The sequence below is a fragment of the Narcine bancroftii genome, chromosome 8 (assembly GCF_036971445.1).
Source record: "Narcine bancroftii isolate sNarBan1 chromosome 8, sNarBan1.hap1, whole genome shotgun sequence".
Taxonomy (NCBI): Eukaryota; Metazoa; Chordata; class Chondrichthyes; order Torpediniformes; family Narcinidae; genus Narcine; species Narcine bancroftii.
The window spans coordinates 16,308,595-16,323,554 of NC_091476.1; the positions used below are offsets into that span (position 1 = coordinate 16,308,595).

A 14,960-nucleotide genomic window follows, 5' to 3' on the forward strand; every position below is an offset into this window, starting at 1 on the left:
TAAAGGCTCTAGGGAATCAAATGAGGAGTTGCTCAATTCAGAGTACTCAACTCCTGAGAAGTTTTGTCACCAAGTTCACTATGTAACTCGTAGGTTTGTGGTTACAATAACTACCAAAATATTAATGATGGGGAATTTGACAGTATTACAGATGAATGAGGAGGTGGTGTCTCTCTTGTTGGAAATTACCTTTGTATGGAGTCAATGCTATTTGTGAAAATGTAAAGTGGTCTGGGCCTTGAAAGTAAATGGGACTTGCTCACAACCTTTTCATTTTTGGTTGGGCTCCAAATTGACATTCAATGTAATATAGAAACATTAAGCCATACGATTCATTTAGATAAAAACACAATGCAGGAGAAATTCAGCTGGTCAAACAGTGTAACGTTATGAGCCCAGAGGACCCCAAAACCCAGCAGCAATAGAAATTCACCAAGACAAATGGTTATATAAACAAAAGTTGTTTTTAATTATCTTTAAACATGAAAACAGGATCAAACTTTAACTTATTACTATTAACTTAACTTAACCCTCTTCTAATTCTAAGCGCACATGTATGTAATGTGTATATCAATTCAGAAAAGTTCTTTGATTCACAGTCCAATCGCACTTCTCACTCCTCCAAGTTCATCGGTATCAAGCAATTCTTATACTGTGCACAGAATTTAACATTTATGAAGATCAACAGGCTTTGGTGCTTGAAAGATAAATGGTTACCACTCAGGAAGTTTCTTGTCGGTTTTCGGAGAGAGATTTGTTGCTCGTTGGACAGAAACTGATTCCTTCCGATCAGCCACTTCAGTGTCTTGCTGAAGAAACTTGCCCCATCACGGTTTTCCGGATGATAACCTCTTTCTTTCAGGTCCCTTATTTCAAGAGAAACATTATACAGCCACCCATCTCCTCTTGTATGGACTACAAGGGCTTTGAACAAGCTGAATTAAGAACTCACAACCCGTCTTCAAAATTGAGTTTTTCCACAAGCTTGCCAGCTTGTCTGGTTCCAGTCCCTGCTGCTGAACTGTAGAACTGAATTCTCTCTCTCTCTCTCTCTCTCTCTCTCTCTCTCATAACATAATCTGTCATAATACTTTATACTTGCTGAGTTTCTCCAGCATTTGTTTTTACTTTACTCACTGCATCTGCAAACTTTTGTGTTTTTTCTCATTCAGATAAATGCCCCTACAAACTTCACCGAATAATAGGATCCTTTAAGTTTCGAACTATCGAGAGAATTGTGGACATCCAAAATAAGTTTGTTACCTTTCTTGTGCATTTGCTCTCTTCCTCTGGGCTCATGGCACTAGGAAGCCACAGCATGTTTGGAGCTATACAAAGAGCCAGGTTAAAAGCTGTCATCTGGTTCTCTTCTGAGTGTTTTTCAATTCGATGCAAAACACCAAACAAGTGACGAAGAAGAATAACATTTGCTTCTGGGAGCTCCTCGATCAGACTGCAACACATCAAAAATAATTCATCTTCCTGTTATACCTCCAACTTTAACTTTATTTCTCTTAAAACAGGTGTTGCCAGACCTGCCAGCCTTTTGCACCTTGTTTTGTTTTGATTTCAGATTTTGATGACTTGCAGATTTTTTGAGGGGAGTGCATTTTCTGAAAATCTAAACTGTGCAATAGTAATTAAAACTGAGATTATCCAAAAAGCCCCAGGTTGGATTCCCATATTTGTATTGGTCTGGAGTACTGAAGTAGATCTCAGTGCAATTTGGCTTGGGAGAAAAAAAATCAATGGGGGACTGGACCTATTCAGTGACTGCTCTTGGGGCAGGCACATAATGGATAATTGAAAGAGGATCTTGAAACATTAATGTAAATTTACATGTGGCAGGTAAAATGTGCAGTTTATTCTTCGACCTCTCGACCCTGACCTTGGGTGCTGACCGTGCAAGGTTTGCATAATCTTTCTGTGTCCATGTGGGTCTCTTTCAAGTGATCTAATTTCAACCTATATCCCAAAGACATTTTGGTCGGTTAATATGTTTCCATAAACTAGTTCATTGGTGTTGGTAAGGCAGAGTTGACGTCGGCGCTAGCTTTAATAGGCTAAAGTATTGATGAAGCTGGACCAGTTAAAGTTGGGAGTCAATGTTTCATTGAGACAAGAATACAGCAGTATAATCTTTACAGGCAGCTACAGCTGGGAGCCAGAGAGGTCATGTTTTGACAAAAAGGCTGGAAACCATCCTAATAGTATCTTAACGATATATTTTTACAGTTTGGAAAAGTCATAATTAGGTGTTAATTAAATGGGGTTCCATTTAACCTACCAGATGAAATTTCACATTTCTAGACACCTGGTTGCAAAAGCAGTTCCTGACTTCCGCAAGGCCCTCCATCATTTGCAGGGTACAATGTACGATTTTGTTGAGAGCTTTTCATTAGTCTCAATGAGTTTTGTCTTCAATTCCACATTCATTGGATATCCCTACCAGTGACAATGCCAAAATGAAACATCTATTCCTAATTGCCTCTGACCTGAGGAATCAGTTAAAAGTTTGCCACATTGAGATTTAAGAAGTCATACATAGGCCAAACTGGTTGAGGATGGCAGATTATCCTTGCTGAAGGGTATTAATTAATCATTTGGAGAAACTCATGATCACCTGTAGTGAGACTAATGGTTCAGAACTCTGGAAGCTAATTAATCATTGAGTTCCTATGTCCCAGCAGAGCACCAGCAACACTCAGGAAGCTCAATGTCATCAACAGTTACCCCTTCTTCACCAAAGGCTACAATGTAAACCAGAACCTAAATGCAGTGCAGCCACTCACCAAGGATTTGTTTAGAAGCAACAACTCTAAAATCTATGCCATCCATCCGTGCCTCAAAAGACCAGAGCACTACCTGCAAGTTTCTTTCCAAGTCATGGATTACCTTCACTTGAAAATATATCACCATCCTAGTTCATCACTAGAACTTTCTATTCAATAGCATTGTGAGGGAAGCTGCACAGGACTGGACTAGCTGAAGAGAACGGCTAACAACCAGAGCCACTAAAGATGGCTAATATAATCATCAATGCCTACATTCCATAAATAAAGGTTTGCAAAGCAATTCACTTGCTGAGATTGCTTAATTTGGTTTGTGTTAGCTCTGCAAAGACAAAACAATTATACGTAAATAGTCGGAAAATAATGGTGGTCTCACTTCTTTATGGACTGTATTTTTCCTTCGTCCTTCTCATTTTCTATTCCTTCCATCCACTTTTCATACAATTCAGCTGAGAGAACACTGCCAGGGATATTACGTAAAAAATCCTATACAAAAAAAGTGCAATCAAGTTTTTCTCAATCTTTTAGCAAGAAAGTTTTCATTGATATATAAATCAAAAATCCTGCACAATGTTTTTAATTTGATTTTGCTGATATTAATAAAGGGTAAAATTAGCTGCACATGTATTAAAATGAAATAGTTTTCACCAGCTAACAATGATGCAACTATTAATAAAGAAAATGAAGAAAATGTCAAAAGTGAAGAAGTTTGTTACAGTATTATATTTGCGTAATCATCAAACTTTTCCGACCAAATGTTTCAGGTCAAATTGCTGGGGGGAGGTGGGGGGAGGGTCCATCTTTTACAAGGGTCAAACTTTTGATCTTGGTAAGTACCTGTGTCATTCAAGCTGCAGGAGCTCAGATGGTTGGGATCATGTGATTAAGTCCGTGCTCAGAGCATCAGGAGCTTAGATGGGCGTGGGGGTCGGAGCATCAGGAGTTTGGGTGGGTGAGTGGCCAGGGCAAGGTCAGATAGGTGGGCGGCGGGAGTGAGGATACGTGGCCATGGTGTCAGGAGCTCTGGTTGGCAGGCGGCAGGGGCAAGGAGTGTCAGGACCTTGAATGGGTGGACGGTCGTGGCCAAAAATAGGAGGATTGACTTTTAACTGGTCATACGTAAAACAGATTTTTGAGCCAAAAAATGGGGGTTGTCTATTACATGGTATCGACGATTACACAAGTATATACCATAGTTGTAATCTACATAGCATTGGATGAAGGTTTGGAAAGTCTTTCTGTTATTTTTAAAGCAGCTTTTCCCTTAATTTTAACTTTTCCTGTAAATCTTTTTGATGTTTCTGAGTTCAGTTATAAATAATAATCATTTAATTCTGTTTCTTGTAGTCTTGGTGCGAAGTAAATAGACTCAACGTATTTGATCGATTCAAGAATATACTTTCAACTGTGTGTGTGATTTGTAATCCCTAATATGCTGTTTGTAATGGAAAGCTCTTCATTAAACATGAGGCATACATGTAATTTAGTCTTCATGCATTGCATGCTAAGGGAGCATACAACATAATTAGTCTTTCATTGCTGTTTGACGATCTTGTTATGTGTAAAGGCTGTTACATTACCTGGATAACAACAAATACAGAATTTATAAGTGACTCCCCCTCCTCTGATGAGTGCTCTCATTGAATTAAATACTAGCAAATAAAAGGTGCTGGTTTCTAGCAAACGGTGGAGGGAGTGTTTTAACAAGTATGTAAGAGATATGCTGAGAATGAGTTTTTGGAGGGATCCCAGGAAACTTTGAGAAACATAATATTTAGTGTGCAATGGATACATTTTAAAAGTAATTATTGTAACTGGTAAAAAGTAGTTGTGCTATTACCCACAGCTTGTAACACTGTACGGTTAGTGCAAGGCTATTACAGTGCCAGTAACTCGGGTTCAAATCCAGCGCCGTCTGTAAGGAGATTATACTGTATATTCTCCCCATGCATGTGTTGTTTCCTCCCACCCTCCAAAATCATATGGGGTTTGGGCATGGGCTTGTGGTCTAGAAGGGTCTGTTACTGTGCTCCATCCCTAAATTTAATTTAATAAAACAAATTGTTATAATGCTTTACAGAGGCCTCTAATGACCAAGGTATAACTACATTGTGACAAAAAAAACCCCAAGAAATTATGTTTGTGGAATGTATCCATGCACACGCAGACATATAGAGAGATACTGCGTAGAAATATCAAAGTCGTTTTCTGACAAAATAGTCAAAAGTGTGAAAAGAATAGAAATTATTTTTACAAATTTGTCCATTTGGTTTTACTGGATGGGAATTATGTCTATGTGTCTAATCTATGTTCCAAGAAGCCAATGTTTCATGTTGAAAACAGAGGTCTGTTAGATTTACTCTTTTAAAAGAATGTAACACAGTTAGCAATATGTCATCAGTCTGAACTAACTTCTCCTTACCCTCAAGTATAATATCCAAGATAATATATAACATATTTAAGGCTCAATGTATAGCTTGTACTTTTGATTGGAAAGGCATGAAAACTCGTACCGTGATAACAGCAGCTGCCACAAAGACAGATTTTCCGTCGATATGCACCTCATTTCCAGAATTTAGTTTCTCCTTCAGTTCCTTGCAGGTCTTGGCATTGGCTGAACGTCTAAAAATGCCTTTGGTGGAAGGGCCTTCATGGTACAATAGAACAAGCATATCCTGTACAAAATAGCACCAGAATCTATTAAAATATCAGTTAATTGGCTGTGCTATTTTTACATACAGCTGAGCTACGGCAGGTTATTTTGGAGGATTGAAGAGATTTGTAAAACCTATGAACTAACCTTAATTGCAACACCAATGATAGCACAAATAAGGTGGTTCACTTTATTCTAATTAAGAGACTAACTTTAACCCTGCCTTCAAGTATTATCCAAGCAAGAAACACTAAAATACTAAGAAAAATATGATAAATATACATATTACCTAAGCCCAAGAAAAAGGTTAACAGACTTCATGCAAAAAAAAACACAAGAAAAATCTCCAGGATCAGGCATTTTGGCTCCACCAATTATTTTTGGTGCCATCACCATATCCCAAGATTCACGTAATATATAAAAATCTATTGATCTTAATATAAAACATGACTTGAAACCCTAACTAAAATAAGGGCAAAATACTTGTTTCAATGAAGCAATGCAATATGTAGGAACCAAAAAAAACCCATAAAATAGGAAAAAAGGCAGGAAGCAAATAAAATTCCTGATATAGCATTTTTGCTATATCAGGTTTCACGGTCATTTCTGGGGAGCAGCCATTGCCAGTTGCATTCCTTACCATGATTGGCTTTGGAAGGGTCCCATTCTTACAGATGGAGGGCAGTGACAGTCCAAACAGTTTCCTTGGTGTGATTGGAGATTCGGAGGTGGGACTGCTATCTGATTGGTTGCTGGAATTGCGCCTGAGAGCCCAATCGATTATTGACTTCTTCTTTCTAAGAATTTTTGGTGTTGATTCTGGAACACAATAATCAAACATGAGTGAGATTACAGTCATTTAAGCATTTAACAAACCATGAAAGAAAGGGTTAATTAAAGAAATAGCAAGTGGAAACAGGAGAGGGGATTGGCAAGAGGGGGAAATTAAGTATAGTGTATTTTGGTCTATTGCACTTTAGAATTTACTGGTGGATATTTGACTCCTTGGCCCTCTTGCTTGTGTGTAATGAAATATCTACTTTTTCAGATTGTTTAACATTGATAAGATTTGGCTGGTGCAGAGGGATAGATATGATTCTTCACTGAGAGTACTTGGATACAAATCTATTCTGGAAAGATGAGATTAATATGTTCATTTCAATAAGATTCATTTGAAACAGGCTTGAAGGAGCTTCAGATTTGGTACCAAATCGGTAACCTGGGAAAGCTTATGTGGAATCTTGAAAGGTTAATGCAAAGTTCTGACCACCAGCTAGATACTTGAGGCCTAGTACAGACAGAATGGATCAAAGGTCCTGTTTCCATGCCTGGTGATTCTATGATTCTATGACACCATGAGGTTATGGACCTATACATATTTGATGTGCAAACATTCTCCTTATTGCTCACGATAGATGCAAACACTGATTGACGCCAGGCACTGAACCTTGCTGCAGGCTCAGCAGTCTCTAGTGAGAATCAGAGACACTTCAAACTGGATAAAATAAGGAAGAGGAAAAGCATGCAGTTGGGCCCAGTCGATCTGAAAACTACCATTAAAGTGCCCTGTTGACATTGGTTTCTGAATTTTCTGTTACTGATGAAGACGATGAAGAAACAGCCACATATTGTTGACGCACTCTAACAGTAGAACTAAATGCAGGGATGGTTTTCATGTCATGATGGCATAAAAGTTTAAGTTAATTGCAGGCAGCTATAAAGGAGCCTGAGGGACACCAGCAGACCACTTCAATCAAAAATGTTACAGTGACTAAACAACTGGAGCAACAGGAAGAAATTATCTCCAAATACGCATGTTCTGTTCCAACATTAAAATAGCAATTTTATCTCAAAGGATTTCTTAATTACATGATAATATCATTGTTTCACTTAGACTTCAGAGTAGCAAGAGTGACCGGACAGAACAGAAGATTTCAGTTTTAATTCTGTGATCTTTGCTAACTTGGATGAGCTTGTTATTGGATTGCACACAACTAATCTCTGGGGTAGGGTGGGAAAATCAGCCAGAATCCCCAAATCTGGTGCACTTGAATACTTTCTAAAAGCAACTACCTAGAACTTGAATTCTGTAATATTCCATGATTATGGGAAATGCTAAACAGGGGTGAGAAACTGAAAATAGGAATTGATTTTCTTTTATAACTTTATTCCCTTTTGGCTAGCTGAACTTTTTTTCTTCCATAGCCCAAGCAGCTTTGAACCAATTACTATGGGTAACTGTTACACTGCCCAAGACAGGTAATTCTGCACTCTGTACACCTTGGCAACTCACTGGAAATTGTCTCAAGTCATCACACACCTCTGATTCCAATCTTTAAAACTGAAGGGTGCCTCATATACTCCAAAATGTACAGGGTTGGTAATTTAATTGGGAGGTAAGGGTTTTGCGTACTGGAAGGGCTGTGCTGTATTGTTAAAATTAAAATTTACAAAAAAATCTCGCCAATTAACCTGTTAGATCTTTGGCAATGATTGACAACAGGCTTATAAACACTGAGGCCAATTTTGATCTTGCACTTTTGATGCTAACATATTTTGTGTTTTTCGGCCCCAGTCATAGTTAATGTTGTTTGGTATTTTCCCAGTCTAAACAATTAATTGTAACACTCAAACTGCTGTAGTTTGTGAGTATAGGGTGTTAATAAGCCACAATGACATCTCTTTTTGGATTTTACTAACATTGGATGTTGACAAAAAATAGGTTTGTAACTAAAATAGTTACATGGATAATGACGGCATAAACATACTGAATAGAACTAAAACTGTTTTCTTAGATATTCTACCATTTCCCTGACCAATTGCAGGGCATTGTGGTACAGGTGGGTCAATTATAATATTTAAAAGATGCTTAGACAGGCATATGAACAGAAAAGGTTTAGAAGGATATAGGCCAAATGCAGGAAAAAGGGACTAGCTTAGGAAGACAACATGGTCAGTATGATGCTGTAGCAATCGACATTATGAAACTGACACATTGGCTTGTCAAAAAGAGAACCAGCAGAAGGAACTATAAATCTAGTGGACCCTAAGGCAAAATTTGCTACTTCCAGTTGATTTCAGAAATCAAATTTCTATAACACTGTCAACTACAAGCCATGAAATCTTTTGAATCTTGAGCTTTTGTCAGAGTCTTTAAGCATGGGGTTCATTATGTCCCTAGCCATATGTGTCCCCATGATGAGGAATGAGAAGGAAATTCTAAAAGACATGCAGGGTGGAACTATACCAGAGATAAGACCAATGTTGGGGGTTCATCTTAAATCCAGTTGCATGCCAACATTCATTGGAAATGAGGGAAATGACAGCTAACCATAGGCAAGGTTTTATTTTCAGATGATGATTGGCTCGAACCTCAAGGACAGACACCAATATCCAGTAAAGCTAAAAGGAGATGAATGGACAATGATATTGCAATGGGAAAGTTGTGGCATGGGGTAATGTTGAGAGGGGAAAGAGAATTCCAGTCCAAACTTCTGTTAATAACTTCACAACAAATGTTTAAATCAGTGGTTCTCTTTTTCCACTCACATAGCACCTTAAGTAATCACTTACTAACCACAGAGCACATATGGCATAGAGCATTGGATCGGAGTTCAATCCTCAGGTCCCTAAGGGCAGCAGAGAGGATCGCTAGGTCTCCCTCCTTCCCCTATCAACATGATCTACTGCGATCTCATTGTCTGAAGAGGGAATGCAAAATCATTGAGGACCCCCTCCCCCCACACACTGCATCTTTCAGCTGCTCCTGTCAGGAAAGAGATGCAGGAGTATTAGAGCCAGCACCACCAAGCTGAGGAACAGCTTCTTCCCAGTGAGAATTGCTGAATGATTGAATAAACTGCTCATACTAACCCTCTGAGACTCTACTATTTATTAAATAATATTTATATATTTTTATATGTATATATGTACTGCATATGGATTGTTTGTCTGTATGTATGTTACATCTGGATGTGTGTCTGCATGTTTTTACACTGAGGACTGGAGAACACTTTCGTCAAGTTATACTTGAACAATTGGATGAAAATAAACTTGAATTTTTCAATGAAAACCTTTGCTCAATAAGATTATTTTGATATTTCATCCTTAACTCACCTCTGGTCATGTGAATATCTGAATGGGGTCTTGGCTTCAGAATAAACTGACATTGATGAGCCTTTGGGAGTTCTTCGAGGAGGACATTCCTGTTACTTCCCTGGGAGTAGAAATTAACATCAGATCTCTCCACATGGGCAGTAAAGTCTCTGAGACAGTTCATTATAACACTAAATGGCTGCTCGTGACCTGAAACACAAATTGGAAAACTCAGACTTTTAATTTATTGCCAAAAAAACCCAGTGAAACAACTGTTTGTCCTTAAATTTCTTAGCAAAAATATAGTATCATAATCCTCAACCTATAATTGTCCATGGATAATGAATGTAAGATGATCCATGACACATCCCCAACAAACATTTATGTAATTCTCAGTTTTCCTGCTTTGAATAATCCCTCAATGAACACTGAGCAAATAATTGACAGTGCATTCACTTTTGCTTGTTGATAATATCAATGGAAATATGTGCTACATTCAAAAAAGTGACTTTGTGGGTTAATTCTCATTTCACAAACTGATGGACAACCTTTCAAGCCGAACTGAAAGGGTAATGGCAGTGCAGTGTCAGACAGACTTGGAAGGAACATGAAGCATACCATGTAGAGTAGACCTTGAACATGGAGAGAGCATGAAGGAAACTAACCAAGGAATGTACAACAGCAATTGGATGCTGGGTGAACCAGAGTGAAGAGGGGACTAATAAATGATCAAGGAAAAATGACAACATGAAAGTGATGCACCAGGTATGGATGAGAGGGAGCTTGCTGGATGGGACTTGAACAGAGGATGACAGCTGAAGGGAACCTGAAGGGTGATGGAGGCTTCATGTCATGGGGCCTGGAAGGAACGTAACATGGAGCTGGAGCAGATGTGAAAGGGTGCTGCCTCAGTGGGCCGTGTAGGGAGAGCCAGTCACAGCATAGACAGAGCAGAAGGGAAATGGATCAAAGCCGGGCGCAGCATTGATTGGTGTCCGAATTAAAAAGGGTGAAGAGGCTTATACCTGAAGTTAAAAAGAAGGTGGCAGCACGGCACCCAGGTGGAATTGTAATGATGACATCGTCGTGTTACTGAAGCGGATGCAGAAGGGTGATGGCCACGCGGACCTGGAAGGAACATGTGATCGTGGAATGAACCAGTAACATGGACTGAGTGGAGAGGAGACCAACTGAGGAATGTACGGTAGTGATGGGATGTTGGGTGAAACAGAGTGAAGAGGGGTCAGGGCAGCGTGAGGATGAGCAGGGTGACAAGCCAACGCAGCAGGTATGGTTAAGCTGGAAAGATCTGCATGGAATATGGCAGGGTAGTGCTCAATCAGAGATGAAAGCCTGCTGCTGTTTCTAGGGCAAGGAGGGGATGGTGATGGTGTGTATTCCACTTGGATCTGAAAGGAACATGGAAACGTGAGCTTCAGTGAACCTGAAAGGATGATGGATCTGGAAACTGTACATGGTAAACCAAAAACTGGGGATGGACAGAGCATAGAGAAAAGTCATCGCAGGAAAATGGCAAACTTGCATTTCTTTCCACTCACCTACCAACTTGAGCACCAATGGCATAGGGAATACTTAAAGTGGTATTTGAGTGGAAAGCAAAAGGTTGGGAACCACTAGTTTAAATATTTCACCAGTGTCGCATTGTACGAAAGGCAGCAGCCAATCAGCACCCAGAGCCTGAAATGTAACAATGACCTGGTGTTCTGTTTTAGTAATGTTGAAGGGGAGCATGTCCTTTCCTATCGCACTCCCACCAAAGTTTTGGTCTGAATGTCTGGTGTAGTTTTTTTATAACTAGTAACCTCTTGAATTTGAAGCATCAAATTTAAGGTCAAATAATAATTAAATAAAATTCACGATTCTGTTGACATTTAACATAAATTTGATATCATTGCTTCTTTTTCAGATTTCAGATTTATTGCCAGAGTACATTCATGGCTTTATGTACAACCCTGAGGTTTTTTTGTAAGAAAAAATAGATGGTAATGGGTGTGTGGTTGAGAAGGGTTAGATTGTTGTGGAGTTCATTTATATGAACCAACTGTGGGTGAAGAGCCTGGTCTGTGCTGTAATATTTTATGTTAAGGTGAAGTTTAACATTGCGAGGACAGCAACTGACTTTGACAATCTGTTCAAAACACAGTCAGTCAAATCCAAAACTAAGCTTAGACAAGTTACGTAGCATCGCACAGCCTGTCAATGGCCATGAAATATTCATCTTAGAAAGTCACGTCAAATGTATTTCAAGACATTTTAGTATCTCTTTGGGAATGAGGAAAGGGGAAGTGGTGGCTGCAGGTAGAATCATGGTGGAAATAAGAGAAGGAACATTGGACACTCCAAAAGAGGTAAACCATTAACATGAATTCAGGGAAACCAAGACCTAGGACTGTGAATGAACAAATCTTCAATGCGGACTTTTGTGTTTTATCTCAGCATCTGTCTTGGTTTTCTTTAGCGAACTCAGGATTGAAACTGGTCTGCCTGGGTGATTAGCTCGACCCAGCTTCATTTTACTCAGTGGGCCCTATTGCAATCAGGTAGCAAAAAAAAACTAATTCCACTTCCAAACATAAGAAAACCCTTTTAGTGGGCCTTTTTAAAAATTTTTTCTAAAACTATCACTTCAAGATTTAAAAAAAAATTCTTCAGGACAACACTCACCAATCAGCGGATACGGTGCTGCTTCCTTTCCAGAAATCACCCAAAGCTGATAATTACTTGCACTGTCCTGTTTGTTTTCAGAAAGAAAGTATCATTTATTACAAATGAAGTGTTACCAGTCCACAGGAACATACATTAACAAACAGTCCCTTAAAATGATTGAGAAAAGGTTGCAATCGATGGGGAAAATCAAATGAGAAAGAGAAGTCATCTCTTTTTGGGGTAGAATTGCAGGGGCAGGTCTGGGGTTGGAAGGAATGCTTTCCCTACCCATGGGTAGAGTGTAGATTTTCATTCAGGTTCAGAATGCAGGGTAGTTCTGAGTTGGTTGTAAATGAGTGGTAGAAAGGATTTCTGGAAACGTCTCTCGCTAATTGGCTGCTGAGCTTTTGTTCCTGGAGGCCTGTTCTCCTCCAGGTGGACCCAAGATCCAATTCAACATGTAATGGAAGTGTACTTTCAATTGGGAACCTGGGATAGCAAAGATTGCTGTCCATTCAGGAGAAGAGGCTATCAGGCACACCTCAATCCTCAGTGGGGAAAAGTTGGGAGGCTGCATTTGGAGCACAGGTGGGGACTGGGAGATTTAAAGGAATGCCATGAAGGAAAGAAAATTAGAGTTTAATAACCAGATTTTTGTTCTTTTGAGCTGAAGTGGGTATTCTTGAAATGGAAGCCACTCCTTAAGCTGGATATCAAAATCGGTCAGGCAACCATAACTGAAGCTTTACGTGAAATGACATCTACGATGTGGAATTTCCTCTTGTTAAAAATCTTGATTACTTGTGTCAAGTGATTGTCACTTAATAACAACAATTGCTGAGCTGACTCGTTAAATCTAAAGTTTACAAAGACCCTTTGATAGGGTTCAGAACAGCCACAGTCTGGGTACAGTCGAGGTTAGCAGTTGAATATCATTGTTTTCAAAACCATCCGTGAGATGCAGATTCCACAATCCAGCAAGACACGATACCAAATTATTCGGTAAGTATTGTACAATCATAGATATACAGACATTAAACTTACTTTTGCATGGAGCTGTTGAGCTGCCATTTTAATGACTTTTCTTGCTGTATCTGTGTTACCCACCTTGAGTGTTAATGCCTATAAATTAAAAAAAAAACTTCAAATGAAAAGAGCATTCTGATTTTTAAAATATTTGGAAATGAAATACTGTCTATTTCAACGGTAAGTGTTACAGTCTGATAAAGACCCTCTACACTGTGCCAAGCACTGTGCTTAAGCCGATGTAGTATTCTTTTACTGGTCACCTCCTATGGGAACTAACTTAATTTGATGGCAATAACCAAGTTAAGGGTTAGTATGATGAAAGTCCAGCATAGATAGAGCCTTCCCTGCTGGGAATGAATATAAATAAGTTAGGATCACACTGCTCCCACTCTCCCAAACAGACCCCAGATATTTTTAAATCAGATTAATTTAATGAATATAAATTTCTTGGGAGAACTTTCTTGGCTTTGCCAGAAGTGCTCCTGTCAGAGTATACTCTCGTGCTGGGAGTGAAAGGTTCAGACTTACATAAAGAGCACGACTTGACTTACTGAGTTTCTCCAGCAATTTTATGTAAACTACAATCACAGTGTCTGACTTAATAAAATTCTTGTAGGCAGCAGACACATTTTCTACCCTAGCAGTTAAGCGGAGTAAGAGAGTCGATATGGTTTAAGGCAGTGGTTCACTACCTTTTTCTTTCCACTCACATACCACCTTACTAACCACAGAGCACCTATAGCACAAGATGAGCTCTGTGCTCAGTAAGGGATTACTTAAGGTACTATGTAAGTGAGGGGAAAAAGTGGAGAACAACTGGCTTAAGGACAACATTGCGCTCACAGGTGAGGCTCCCTTACGGGTCAATATGTAGTATAATAAGTAACATGAGTGACCAGAGGGCTGTCAGGGTTAGGCAAGGCAGGGTTAAGTTTCTAACAGTATCATGGACTGGATGTGTGTACAGATATGTTTTCCTCCATTGTACAGCCCCTACCAGTTACTGTATATATGAGACTGGCCTGCCCACTAATGACTCATCCCTTAAGTCTCCTCCCCTTTTACCCTTTAGAAATCACTGCAAGTTAACAAACACTGCAGAAGGCAAACAAAATGTTGACCTCCATCATGAGGGGATACGAATACAAGAGTAAAAATATCAAACTGCTATTGTATTGGTCCCAGTTGAACCTGCACCTGGAATATTGTGCACAGACTGAGTCTTTCACCCAACGAGGGAAATAATTGTTCACCAAAGGTTTACCAGACAGATTAATGAGATGGGAGGGTTGTCCATTTATGAGAGACTGTGCCCAAACATTTATTCCTTCCTCTGATTATGAGACAATGTAAAGTTCTCCCAATGTAAAATTCAAGCCAGGATGGGATCTGCCCTGGTATGATGTCGTATGGGCTCTCACCATTCACTATTTAGAAACTAGGCAACAGCAATCATCCACAGCACATTTAAAGCCCCTTCTGAGCCTAATGTTAGAAACACAAGAAAATGTGGTTGCATCTACATAAATACAAAGTAAGAAGTGACAATACGTACGGAGGCACCACTCTGCACTGACATGACTAACATTTTCATTGATATTTTCTTTGGATGTTCATCTTGTTTCATCTCTTTGATTTGCCTGTACATAGTTTAAACAATCATGGTTAGTACCACTTCACGTAAACTGCCAAGAATAAGATGAATCTGTGAACAATCTGTTTTG

The 14,960-nt window shown here is 39.2% G+C and overlaps 1 protein-coding gene across 2 annotated transcripts in view; it reads right to left on the reverse strand.

Annotated features, from left to right (window-relative positions):
• The window catches only part of arhgap20b (Rho GTPase activating protein 20b), an 89,112-nt gene that overhangs the window by 11,733 nt on the left and 62,419 nt on the right, over positions 1–14,960 (reverse strand). For both annotated transcript variants that reach the window (XM_069892972.1, XM_069892973.1), the window contains 8 exons: positions 14,792–14,876; positions 13,252–13,329; positions 12,226–12,292; positions 9,562–9,750; positions 6,086–6,264; positions 5,306–5,467; positions 3,169–3,278; positions 1,264–1,453 (listed from right to left, as the gene is read on the reverse strand). In XM_069892972.1, the coding sequence (XP_069749073.1) occupies positions 1,264–1,453; positions 3,169–3,278; positions 5,306–5,467; positions 6,086–6,264; positions 9,562–9,750; positions 12,226–12,292; positions 13,252–13,329; positions 14,792–14,876 (1,060 nt within the window). The remainder of the gene's footprint in view (positions 1–1,263; positions 1,454–3,168; positions 3,279–5,305; positions 5,468–6,085; positions 6,265–9,561; positions 9,751–12,225; positions 12,293–13,251; positions 13,330–14,791; positions 14,877–14,960) is intronic.